Source organism: Mesoplodon densirostris, chromosome 2, assembly GCF_025265405.1.
Source record: "Mesoplodon densirostris isolate mMesDen1 chromosome 2, mMesDen1 primary haplotype, whole genome shotgun sequence".
NCBI classification, from domain to species: Eukaryota; Metazoa; Chordata; class Mammalia; order Artiodactyla; family Ziphiidae; genus Mesoplodon; species Mesoplodon densirostris.
Window position 1 is genome coordinate 30,739,284 of NC_082662.1, and position 12,924 is coordinate 30,752,207.

Below are 12,924 nucleotides of genomic sequence, written 5' to 3' on the forward strand. Positions count from 1 at the left end.
TGCCCTTGGCCATGGGCAGCCCTGCTGGCCCCATCGTGTTCTCTTTAAGGACACTTTGTTCCTAATCCCCCCATATCTCATTCTTCTCCCAGAATCTTAGAGTCACAGACCTCTAGGGTATCTGTCACAGCTAGCTGGAACCCACAGATCACCTGGTCAACCCCTCACTGTACCTCATCTGCTACTACTTCTCTGCTGAACCCCCAAACCCCACAAGGTCCCAACTACACTGGACAAGAGACCAGGGGTCATAACGGCCTTTTGGCAAGTCCAGGAGGCCAGGTGTTCTTAAGGGCCCTTCTGGCTTTCCCCATCTACCCCAAAGTTAGCCTGTGCCATAGGACATGATCCTCTTTAGAGGAGGGGTAATGACGTACACTTCAATCTAGGCTACTTTCCTCCTTCCATGATGACAGAAGAAGGTCAAGGTCAACTGGCCAGGAATGGGGAGCTGCTGAAGAGTAGATGGCAAAGAGCTCAAGCTCCCTAATGCCACCAGGGTTTAGAAAACAGCTTGGTAACCAGCAAAGTAAAATCTGCAGGCTCGAGGGCCTGAGGGATTTCCATGGAATCCACTGTTCCTCTGGGCTTCAAATATTGTCTCAGTCTCTAGGCATCCTTTGCAAGAGATTCAGGGGGTCTTCTTTCCTCTGGCCGGAATGTGGGGAAGAATCTGCTCTGACCACTCCTCCATTCCTAGAGACCTCCTAGAGGAGTAGGACCCATTGGGACATTGTCCAGAAGAAATCAAAATGGCGGTCTCTGTGCATCCTCCTCTCCCCCAGCCTACAAACTCCTCTTTTCCCCTATGGGGCTCTCTGCCTTCAACTTTGCCCAAGCAGGGGCTGCCATGGGTGGTGTCAAGTCCAGGAGATCAGGACCACATAAGCAGCCCCTGGGGGATGAAATCTTCCTTCTACCCAGGCATGTGGGGTGGCCATCCCCATCTTCAGCTCCCATTGGCAGCCAAACTATAAGATCCTTAAGGTACCCAAGGTTTGTGTCTCTGGTCTCACAGTCAAGTTCCAGGAGGCCTGGGCTCACGGGGAAGGAGTGGCAATGTAAGAGCTGTTTCCCATTTGCTTTGGCCCCTGCAGGGCCATGGTAGAAACTTCTGACTGTAGAAGAGAGTCGAGGGGCAGATGAGTTTGGCCTGAGAGAGGCATGTGCTTCCTTTGGCCTTGGCTGTCTTGGCTGGCAGCTTTAGAAACCCACAGAAGAAACAAGAGGAGGGTGAAGCCTAAGCAGCTGGCCTGGGGGCCTGCTGGTTTCCTGGTAGGTAAGGGCAGAGGACTCCTGACCCAATAGGCAGGCAGCAGCTCTGGTCCCCAAACTCAGTATGGGGACTGGGGATGTTCCTTCCAGTCTCCTTTGCTTTCCTCCACCCTGCCTGCAGGCCTGCGGTCCCCACCCAACATGTGCCTAGGGGAACACGGGGGCCAATGACGTGCTGCAGGTCATGCTGTCCTTGCCCGGAAGCCTGCGATCATTGAATGTGTGCATGTTGATGACAGCGTCAGTCTTGACCATCATGGGAGGCTGTGGCTTGTGCTTGACCCGACGCTGGCAGGTTAGGGAGAAGCGGATCTCGTCGGCCATGGTACTGCAGAAGGAACGCTGGGGTGGGGGTACGGGGTGGGAGGGCAAGGGGCACATGGGTGAGGCCCGACCCTGCAACTCCAGCCAACTCCTCCCCTTCCTCCCAGAGCCTGTGCTAAAGCTACCGGGTCTCCCTCACACGTTTACCCCACCTGCTTTCTGCCCCCTGTAAGGTGAGTATTTTGAGTAGCAGCCTACAAAACATCACATCCTTGTTTGGAGTCTAAGGTGGTATCATCTTAGCCCCATTTTACTGATGAGCCAACTGTGGCTCTGATGGGCATGCACATTCATGTTTGAGGAATTTACCCGCCTGACTTTTCTCCACTAGCTTCTGAAGGCAGGAACCAGCCAGTTTCATCCCTATGAGCCCAGCCCCCAGCTTTAGGCCTGGCTCAGAGTCAGTGCTTAAGAAACATTTGATGAATATACGGATAACCTTGCTGGAAGAGCTTCCAACTGAGGGGACGGGTCACTGCGCTACCACTCAGGGAAGTTCAGGACATATTCCTCAACTGGGAGGCAGGTCCTGTAGGCCTGTGGGTGGCAGTGGCCTGTTCTGGCCTGGGTCCCTGTGGATATCCAAGAGGGACAGCTCAAGTGCAGCACTGCCCACAGGTAACTGATGACAGTGGCTCCTATGAGACCAGCTGCCAGAAGTTGTCCTGCAGCTTGTCGAGAAGGCAGTGGGGCTGTCAATGCCTCAACTTGCCCAGGGAGGCCCGGGCATCAGCACTCAGACAGTTTGTAGGTAGGCTGTGTGGTGAAGGGGAAGGGGGACCTGGCTTTGAATTCTGTCCCTGCCTCTTACCAGCTGTGTGACCTTGCCAAGTGTCCCCTTGCTTCCCCACTAAATGCAGACATCATCCCTCCTCGCCTCCCTTTCTTCATTCTGAGACTATTTACTGAGACCCACTCTGTGCCAAGCACTGTTCCAGGTGTTAGGCACACAGCAGTGAAAAAGACAGATAAGGTCCTAGCCCATGGTCTAGGAGCCCATGGTCTAATGATGGGACAGAAATAGATAATAAACATGTGAACAAATAATTTCAGAGAGGAATAACTATTATTAAGAGAATAAAGCAGTGAAATGGGATAGAGTGGGGTGGGGAGGGGGGATAGGTGGGGAAGACTACTTGAGCTTCAGCTGAATGACCAAAAGACTCTAAGAATATGGAGCTCTGGGGGAAGAGCATTTCAGGTAGATGGAACAGCATGTGCAAAGGCCCTGAGGCAGAAATGTGCTTGGTTAAGGACTAAAAATGTAGCCAGTGTGTATGGAGCAGAGTAAGTGAGGGGGGAGGGTGGGAAGGAGGAGGTTGGAGACGTGGGCAAGGACCAGATCTCATAGGCTTTTCAGTGGAATTTGGAGCTCATTCCAATTGTAATGTAATTCTAATGTAACCCAAAGAATTTGATTGTTATTTTTAGATGTATCATAATTTTTTAAACCATTCCCTATTATTGGACATTTAGGTTTTTTCACATTATAGTTAACACTTCAACAAACAACCTTGTCAATAAAATTGCACGTCCTTGGCCACTTCCATTGGATGCATTTCTTTGGGGTCTTTTTTGTTTCTCTCTCTCTCTCTTTTTTTTTTTTTGCAGTACGCGGGCCTCTCCCGTTGTGGAGCACAGGCTCCGGACGCGCAGACTCAGCGACGATGGCTCACGGGCCCAGCCGCTCCGCGGCATGTGGGATCTTCCCGGACCGGGGCATGAACCCATGTCCCCTGCATCGGCAGGCGGACTCTCAACCACTGCGCCACCAGGGAAGCCCTGGTTAAACTTTTGATTATGGAAATTTCCAAATATATGCAGAAGTGGAGAGAAGAGTATAATGAACCCCTACGTAAGCATCACGAAGCTTCCACAATTACCCTGGAGGGGTTTATGCGAGGGAATGACATGGTTTGAATTAAGTTTTAAACAGGGCACTGGCTGCTGTATGGAGAGCAGCTGGTCGAGAGGAAAAGTGGAGGCAGGAAGGCCAGACTGGAGGCTGGAGCATGATCCAGCTGGAGAGGATGGGTGTGGCCTGGTGTGGAGCTGCAGTGAAGGGAAAACATGCCCAGAGTCAGTGCAGAGGTGGGGCTGGCAGGGCTTCCTGGTGGACTGGATTCAGACTGGGCTACGGTGGGGATGGGATCAGACAGCACCTTGCACCTGGCACATAGGGGGCTTGAAACCAGTGCAGACCCCGTTCCGTCTCCTTCCCTTCCCCGCGCAGGCCCCAGCTTCTGGGGGCTTACCTGCTCTCGCTCTGCTGTCTTGCGGAGCTTGTATACAAACTCGCCCACAGCCACCAGCACAGACAGGACCAGCCCGGCGGCCAGGACGATGAAGATGCCCCCAATCTTCTGGACGCCCAGGGCGCTGGCCTCTTTGTTTTCCTCCTCGGGACACCCGCTGCCCCGCCACCACTTCTCCTTCAGGACGTGCAGCTTGTCCTCCTCCTGCAGCTGCAGGATGGCGATGGTGATCTTGTCCCGGTACGGGGAGCCTGAGTTGGGGAGAGAGGAACCTGGCTGTCAGCAGCCTTTGGTCCATCTGTGCGCCCCTGTCAGTATCCTGGTGGGTGTCAGACACCATCACTGGGCCTCTCAGTATGCTCATCCAAAGGGGGACCCTAGTGCCAGGAGGCCCCTCTTGAAATCCACCTATGGTGTCTGGGTGGCAGGGTCCTGATTGGGGGTGGAGAGTCTTGCCCACGAATCCCTGTCTCCATAGGCCTGCGGCACATCTGGGCGGCATCAGCAGGGGTGAGGTCAGGGAGAGGAGGCATGATCTCTGAATTGACCCCTCCACCTTTGTGCCTGCCCATGTCTCCTCTGCTCAGGCCAGGGCTGACCTTGCAAGGCTTGTGGCTCTACCTTTTTGTTTCTGGGCTGAGGATACACTGCCTTTTAAGGCTCAGTGGGGTGACCTGGGAGGGGGAGCAGGAGGCCACGTGTGCGCGTGAGTGGATGTGGTGGTTTCGCTCACCCTGTGTCGCCCGCCACCCTCCCGCCTGCAGCCCCGTGCTCACCCATGGGCGTGCCGATGCCGTAGCCCTTGGAGTCGATGAGGCCCCCGATCTGGGTGAGGTTGCAGTTCCTCTGGGTGACGTACTCGATGGTGGTGGACTCCATGAGCAGTGCATAGTCGGCTGTCAGCGTCCGCTGGATGCCCTCCTCATTGTTCTTCACCAGGGCCGAGGGCTTGCTGCTCATGAAGGCCCACATCTTCTCGAAGGTGGAGATCTTGGATTTCTGGGCCGTGGGGAGGGATGAGGGGTGGGGACGCACACACAGTTACTGATCACACGGGGATCAAGCACAGCTCACCCCTTAGCAGGGCCCGGCTCACTGAACTCTGTGCACAGTCCTCAGAGCGAGGGAGTGCGACCCACTGCTCAGATGTGGAAACTGAAGGCCTGGGAGGATAGGTCCCCAAACGCACAGCTGCTGAGTCACAAAGCTGAGAGTCAAGCCAACCTACCCGAAAACCCTGGGCTCTTTGCCGCGGCAAAGTATTTTTCAGGCTGTTCTTTTAAAAATTAATTTTCTCTCTCTAAGATTTATTAAACAATTAAACATGTGCAGGCCCTGTTCTAAGTGCTTTGCCTATATTAACTCACTGATTCTTCCCAGCAATCATAGGGGTAGGTACTGTCATTAGCCCCATTTTACAGATGGGAGAATTGAGTTTAGCTGTGCCTCAATTTGCCTAATTTACTCAGACACAAAGTGGCAAAACCAGGCTTCTAACCCAGGCCATCTGGCTCCAGAGTCCATGCTCGTAACCATAGAGCTGCACTTTCTCGCAGAAACCACTGTGAGGGTCGGGGGAGGGGCAGGGGCTGATGAGGGCAAAGCTCGGTGGATTCTGGTCCCCCCACTCCCACTTCAAGCAGGTCGCTCTATGTACCATGCTCCAGGGGAAGATTTGTCTGAGGCAAGTGTTCCTGTCTGTTCTCCTTCAAAACAGTAAAAGAGAAGCAGGGTGAGAATTGCAGAGAGGGGAGAAAAGTGGGGGCAGTCAGAGCAGGTGGTCCACAGACCCCCCTCAGCCTCTTGTTCCAGAGCGTCCTGGGCAGGATGCTGCTCAATGAATACGGAACCAGCATCCCTAAGATCAGGCCTGGTGGGTGGGCTGCTGTGCTTGCCCTGCCTGGCTGGGGAGACTCAGAGAGGGCCTGGGGCCAGGAGAGGGGGCCATGGTTCCATGTTTCTTGCTGCCTGAGGAGACTGGGCAGACCTGGGTGCATGCACTCATGAGATTTCTTGGGAACTTAGTGCCTGCTCCCAGCAGGGATCAGCCTTGCCCCGCTGATCCCAGGGGAGCAGGTGGCTCTGCAGGCCTCATTGTCCCGGGCTGTTTCCAAGTCTGGCTGGGCCTGTTTGTGATATCAGCCTGTCTGACTGGCACCCGGCCCAGCTCCGGTGTGTGTGATGGCATGGGTGCGCTCAAACAGGCTGGCGCGGGGCTGCGGGCGGGGGGAGGAAATGTGACTGCCAGGAGTGGCGGGGGGAGGGGGCTGGGAGGAAAGTGGACCTTCTCCTCTCCAGGTGTTTCCTAGCGCTGAGGGCTGTCCCCTCCAAGACTGGCTCCTGGAGACCCAAGCACGCCTGGGGGAGGAGGGAGCCCTGGAGCAGCAGGCAGCACCCCACTCGAGAGTCCACCTGAGCCCCAAATCTCTTGAGTGCCAGGAATGCCTCCTTTGGGCACAGGGCCTGAGGGCGCCTTCATAGACGAGCAGCCACTCCCCTCCTGCAAATTTATCTGCCCCGAAACTGAAGGTCTGGAAGGGCTCAGATGCCCAGAGCCCTCAGTGGGTTCCATCGCAGCAGCAAGCTGGCTGCCGCCCGCTCCTGCCGTCCTCAGCCTGTCCCACTATCAGCTATTCCTGCTCCCCAGCTATTCCATCCTCCCATAGCTCCCAGATGCTCCCCGCCTCCCCACTTAGCTACTCTTGCCCTTAAGAACATTCCTGATGTCCAGCTCTTCTGACTCTCCAGACATTTCTTATTTTCTAGATAATTTCTGATATCCAGACTGCCTTCTCCAGCTTCTCCCTTAGGTCCATTCTCACTCTGCTACTTTTCCCGCCCTGATTCTCTACAGTCGGAAGCTTTGAACTGGCTTCAATGATCCCCATCCCTGGGATTCATGCCCTGGTGTGATCCCTTACCCTTGAGTGTGGGCTGGGCTCAGTGACTTGCTTTTAAACCCTGCCCCCAGGAGTGATGGGATGTCATGCCTGAGATTAGGTTACAAGAGACTGTGACTTCTGTCTTGCTTCTGCTCTCTCTGGCTCCTCTGGCTTGCTGCTCTGATGGAAGCTGGCTGCCATGCTGTGAGCTGCCCCACGGAGAGGCCCACATAGCAAGGAACAGAGGGCAGCCTCCAGCCGACAGTCAGTGGAGATGGAAACCCTCTGCCCAATAGCCCAGGGGGAACTGAATGCTGCCAACCACCATGTGAGTGAGCTTAGAAGCGGAGCCTGGAGATGACCACAGAGTTAGCCAGCACCCTGATCCCAGCCTGTGAGAGGCCCTGCACAGAGGACCCAGCTATGCCAAGCTGATTCCTGACCCACAGACTGTGAGATCATAGTGTTGTTGTTTTAAGACACTAAGTTTGGGGTAATTTGTTATGCAGCTATAGGTAACTGATACACTCTCTTACACACATACTGACGCAAGCTACTTTTATTCCCAAGATCGTTGCTTTTTCAGATAATCAGTTCCAACTCTTCTTCTAATCAGGTTATCCAAGTCCAACCATCACTGCTTGGCAGGGACACATGGCCTCAGACACTCTGCTCTCTTGGTTACTGTAACTAAATACTGTTCTCTAATCAGTGATTTCAGCACCTCAGCTCCTTTTCCATCCCAGTCTCTCCTGCTTTCCAAATTCTCCTTCTTCTACTAGAGGTGGGAATTAGGAGTGTATGAGGCCATCAGGGCTCCTTTTACATCTCCTAATGCATGCATGCATGCATGCATCCATCTATCCAGCCATCCATCTACCTATCCATCCACCCACCCATCCTCTCATTCATCATGTTCATGTTCTCACCCATTCACTCACACACTATCTACACACTAATTCATTCAATTAACTATCCAACTATCCACCCAGCCTTTTACTTACCCATCCATCCATCCATCCATCCTTACACCTCACCCATCTTACCCACTCATTCTCTGACACAACCAGCCATCAGTAGCTTGAAAATGAACCACACAGGGAGCCTTGTCCCACTCCTTCTGTCTCAGAAGAGGATGAGAACTTCTCCTCTTTCTGCAAACGCCTCCCTGCATCCTCTCCCCAACACCCCATTCCTTCTATACATAGGCCTGCCTGACATCAAAATATATGCTCTTCCCAGTAACACCCCATCATAAATGGAGATAGAAATTTCCATTGGAGGCTGGCGAGGGAGAGGCTGGTATTGAGGCTGATGGGCTTTGAGGAGAGACACGTGAAAGCCTGAAGCAGGTGAAGGAATGGAATGGGGAAGATGGGTAAAGACACCAGAGAGCTTGGGCCAGTTAAGATGAGAAGTGATGATAAGGCGGGAAGCTGGCTGTGACGCTGATTTCAAGAGGTTCTGCTCTCCCAGCTCCAGTGTCAACTAATTCATTACCTTCATCACCTTTAGGCAGATGGGTCTGAAATCTTCTTCCCTAGAAGGCCACCCCCTGTGTTTGTCTCATATCTTGGGATCCCCATTTTCAACAGAACCCACTGATAGTTTCTGATTCCCCTTAGGTTCTGTCCTTGAGTGATTCTGTGATTCTGAGAACATCCCTGAAAAGCTTCCCTGTGCACCTCTGAGGCAGGGAGGGATACAGCCAGGGCCCCTCCTGGAATCTCAGTCCCCTCTCCTATCTTCCTGGGCCTGGTCACAAGATGCCTGAGTTCCGTCACTGGCCTGAGTTAGTTACCACCCCAGGGAATGGAGTCTCACATACCTACGGCTCCAATGCCATTCTCCCTGTCCCAGCCCCAGTGGGAACCTTAATAAGCGTTGCTTCAGGGCCAGTCACCCAAATCAATTAATGGAATCGTTTGGAGCAGCCGATACAGGGCGACATGCCAGGACGGAGAGGATTTTTTTATCAGTGAATTTGGCAAGAAAGTCAGTTTCAGACTCACGACTTTCTAGCCTCCTCAAAGAAGTAAATTGATTTTCCCCAACTGAAGATATTTAATCTTGAGAATTTAACATTTCTGTACAAGAAAATGTATGTAGGTATATATATATATATATGTATAAAAATATATATCAATTCCAAAGCGAGCTGAATCTCAGGGAATGTGTGTGGGGAGGCAATGTGATTCCATGTGAGACCTTGGGTATTTTCCATACTGGAAAAGAGACCTTTCTCCAGATCAACTGTCTTTCTTATCCCTGGATGTGGAGTCTTTGGCCTTATCAGATCCACGTACCTGAGCAGTTAATCATGTCCCTTGGGTTATTCTCATGGGGACCAGAAGGCTCCCTGAATCCCCTGCCTCTGCCCACCTCGCCAGGGCAGCCTTGCTGATCCTCTGGCCCAGCAGCTGCCTCTGCTGTCTGCACGTGCCCCTGAGGCTTGCCTGTGCGGGGGCTGCAGGCTGGCCCCTGAAGGGAGAGTTAGGAGGTGAGGGCTGCAGGCTGACCCTTGCAGGGGGTAGTCAGGAGGCAAGGGCTACAGGCTGGGGATGGTGGTGGTGGGAGGGGTTGGCTCCACTGCATGGACTCTGGTGTCACACCTAGCTGGGTTCAAATGCCAGCTCCTTCTGTGACCACAGGCAAGTGATGTCACATCTCTGAGCCTCGCTTTCCACATGTGTAAAATGGGAATCAGCTTAGCACAGAGCCAGGTTCCCAGGAAGTGCTTGATAAGTGGCCAGCGTCATTCTCTGTCTTTAAGTCTCCTTTATTCTCTTTAAGGCTCGGTTTTCTCATCTAGAAATTGGGGATAATAATTTCTAGAGTGCAGAGTTTCTATAGAAACTAAATGACATAGTAGTCAGTGGCAGAAAATTCCAGTGCTGAGACGGGCCAGGCAGAGTACTGAATAAGTAAAGACCGCTGAGTGGAGTTCTGATAAGCTGGAGACGGCCGTCGCCTCTTGGCACCTGACAATCTCTCTTCAGCAGAGCCAGCTCAGTGATGCCCCTTCATCTTGCACATTTTCGAGAAGCTGGATATGTGAATTTTTTAAATGCAAAAATCTCCCCATTTTAAAATGCTGGCCACTAATTAAAAATATATAAGAAATGTGCGGCCCCTAAAATCCTATCTGTGGGCTGAACAGGGCTGTGTATCACCAAGAATAAACAATAAAAATAGTTAACATTTATTGTATGCATACTTTGTGTCAGGTATGGTTCTAAGTTTTCTATATAAATTATCCCATTTAATCATCTCAGTAATCACCTCTACAAGGGTGTGTGTGTGTGTGTGTGTGTGTGTGTGTGTATATATATATATACATATATATATATATATATATATATATATATACTATGATTATACCCATTTCATAGGTGAGAAAACCGAGGCACAGAGAGGTCATCAGTAACTGAGTCATTTTCAATAACTTCCCATCATCCCTGGGCCTCCCCTGCCCCTTTTGCTGCCTTCTGCCTGCCTGCTCTGGGTCTCTTCTATTCTGAGGACCTCTGGGCTCCCCCTGAAGTGTTTAGCTCTGTGCAGAGGTAGACAGCCATCCTGTGATAGAGGCACCAATGTCCTCCACAAAGCCCCCAGGCCCAATCTGGAGGGACCTGGAAGAAGAGAGGTTCTCCAGGTGTCCACTGGCTGGAGCTTCTCCATGGGACTCCAGTTAAACCCTTGCCTCAGGAGGGGACTACATGGCAAAAGGAGAAAAGGGGCCAGCCGGCTTGCCCATCTTCTGGGTCAGCCAAACAGAGGGGCATCCAGAGGAGAAAGCCTTTGCCTTAAATGTACTGTGTGCCTAGCACTGGCCTAACCACCGTATATACAGTAGCTCATTGAATCTCCTTGCTAACTGCTGCATGGTGGGAATCAGTATCCATGTCATCCAGGTGAGCAAAGAGAGGCTCAGAGAAGTGAAGTGACTTATCCAAGGTCACCCAGCACAGACAACAGCCAAGACTCAAGCCCTGGTCTGTCTGACTCTGAGACTGATGTGACTTGACTGCGCCAGGCTGCACCACACTGAATTCTGCCTGGTCACTGCATTTCTGTCCTATCCTGCTTCTGCTTGAAAGCAGGGCTAAGGCTGTAACAGAGAGGCCAGCAGACAGGTCAGGAGAAACTGGGAGCTGATCTTGGGAGCACCCTCCTGAGCCTTCCAGCCCAGGGAAGAGTCTGCTGAGCAGCTGGAAGGTAGGGAGATGGACTGGATGACCTCTCCAGGCACCTTCCAGGCTCGGTTGCTAGGATGGGGCAAAGCTATGCAAGGGGTGGGGCTTGACGGTGCCGGGGACCTGGGGAGCCTGGGACTCTTGGTCCCCAGTTCTATATCTTTCCTAAGCGGCTGTCACTCACACACCGTCCCTCCCACGTGTGATGTGTCTCTCCCACCCCAACACCAAAGAGGGCTAAATCCTTGGAAAAGCTGTCTTCTGACATTCTCTGCCTTCAAAGCTGCCCAGCCCTCCCCGCCAAGAACACGCTTTCCTAACGTCCTCCTTTACATTTTGCCTACATATTTTTACAGCCAAACAACACTTTCAAAGGCCTCCTTTTTCTTCTCCTAATTAATTTTTATCTTCCAAGACGGAGGGAGGACAACACAGGAGACGTTGTTTGTGATGTTTGCTGCTCCCTGACAACTCTTCTAATGAAATTTCCTTTGGAATGATGGGCTGCCACTAGCCACGCGTCTCCCAGGCTACAGGGTGGGGGAGCGAGGGAGCTGGAGCCCCCCGAGAGACCGGCGTCTCGCTTCCTGCTGTTGTCATCTTTGGATGGGAATGGGCTCTCTCCCTCGAGTGCTACTCTCAGCCAGGGGGGCTTTTTAAGACAGTTTGCAGCTTAATCAGGAAACATGCTAACTGCAGAAATGAAGTTCATTTGCCCTGTGCTCTGGAACCTTCAGGGGTGCTACCTGCTGGGTTCCTGTCCTCAGCATGGTCTCCTGTATTTGCTTTACTTGGCCTCTGCTGCCTTTTAATTCCATCCTTTAATCCAACAACGGCATCCACTCAACGTGAATTATTTAAGCAACTATGATGTGCCAGGATGGTTCTAGACTGGGGATATGGCTTCACTCTTCCCCAAGGAACTCCTGGACCGTGGCTGGCTCCTTAGAGAAGCAATATGGACACGGGGACAAAGAGCCTAGGCATTAGAGCCAGACTACTTGGATTCGAATCCCAGCGCTGCATTTCACCAGCTGTGTGACGTTAGGCAAGTAGTATGAACTCAGGTTACTTTCTGAGCCTTCCTTTCATCATGTGTTAAATGGAGGTGATAAAAATAGTCTCAACCTTCTAGGGATGTTATAAGGATGATAGGAGTGAATACAGGTAAAGTACTTGGAACGTTGCCTGGCGCACAGTAAGTGCTCAATAAATGTTACTATTATTTTGACTTTGCCAATGTCTCCTAGACATCCAATAGCAACCTCTAGAGCTGATTCCTGTTCAACCCTAGTGCCAGTCTTGCCGTGTACACTCACGGGTGGGAGAGAGGACCACCCCTCCAGGAGAAGACCCTGGAGCGGCTGCGGGAGAGGGCAGTGTGTGTGCAGACAAAGTATCTGACTGTACATCTGGCTCCATTGATCCTTGATCTGCTGTTTGATCACCCGCAACTCACCCAGCCCCTCTGGACCTCTGTTTCTCTAGATTAAACTCAGGTGTCCTTCCAGCTCTAACTTGAAAGTGACCATAGGAGGCTACCCCCAGGTCCAGTGCAGGGGTGGGGAAGGGGGAGGGCTTGGGGAGGGAGGTATGACTAAGGAGGGTGGGCTGGGGGTGGGGCAGGGAGGAAGGAAGTTTGTCCAGGGACCTTCTAGGAGGGTCTTTTCTTCTAGCTCATCATCCAAGGTGGGGATAATGCATCCACACTCAGGTTCCTCTCTGCCTACCTAACAGTCCCACCGCGGCTGCTGAAGGAAGGGAGCCTAGGCAAGAGGGCTTTCATTTGAACTAAAGCAGGAGACAAGGTGGCCAGAGAGCAAGCGGAACTCATTGGTGATCAGGAGGGCAAGGAAGGGGAGTTGGCTCTGCAGAGGGATGTGGAGTTGCTGTTTCTGGCCAAAGGCCCTTGTGAGCCTGGGCCCTTAAGCCCCAGCATCCCAGCTGGGTGGCAGCATCTGTGTCCCTCCCCTGCCCTCCTCACTGCACCAT

General features: G+C 52.4%; 1 protein-coding gene across 3 annotated transcripts in view; it reads right to left on the bottom strand.

The window, feature by feature from the left end:
• Positions 1-1,422: 1,422 nt before the first annotated feature.
• Positions 1,423-12,924, bottom strand: part of GRIK3 (glutamate ionotropic receptor kainate type subunit 3) — a 234,427-nt gene continuing 222,925 nt past the window's right edge. Inside the window, exons 14-16 of one of the 3 annotated variants that reach the window (XM_060082338.1) lie at positions 4,631-4,853; positions 3,855-4,105; positions 1,423-1,617 (exon numbers count right to left, since the gene is read on the bottom strand). In XM_060082338.1, coding sequence (XP_059938321.1) covers positions 1,423-1,617; positions 3,855-4,105; positions 4,631-4,853 — 669 coding nt within the window. Of the gene's footprint in view, positions 1,620-3,527; positions 4,106-4,630; positions 4,854-12,924 lie in introns of those variants that run through there. The other 2 variants (XM_060082346.1, XM_060082331.1) reach the window with 2 other exon arrangements.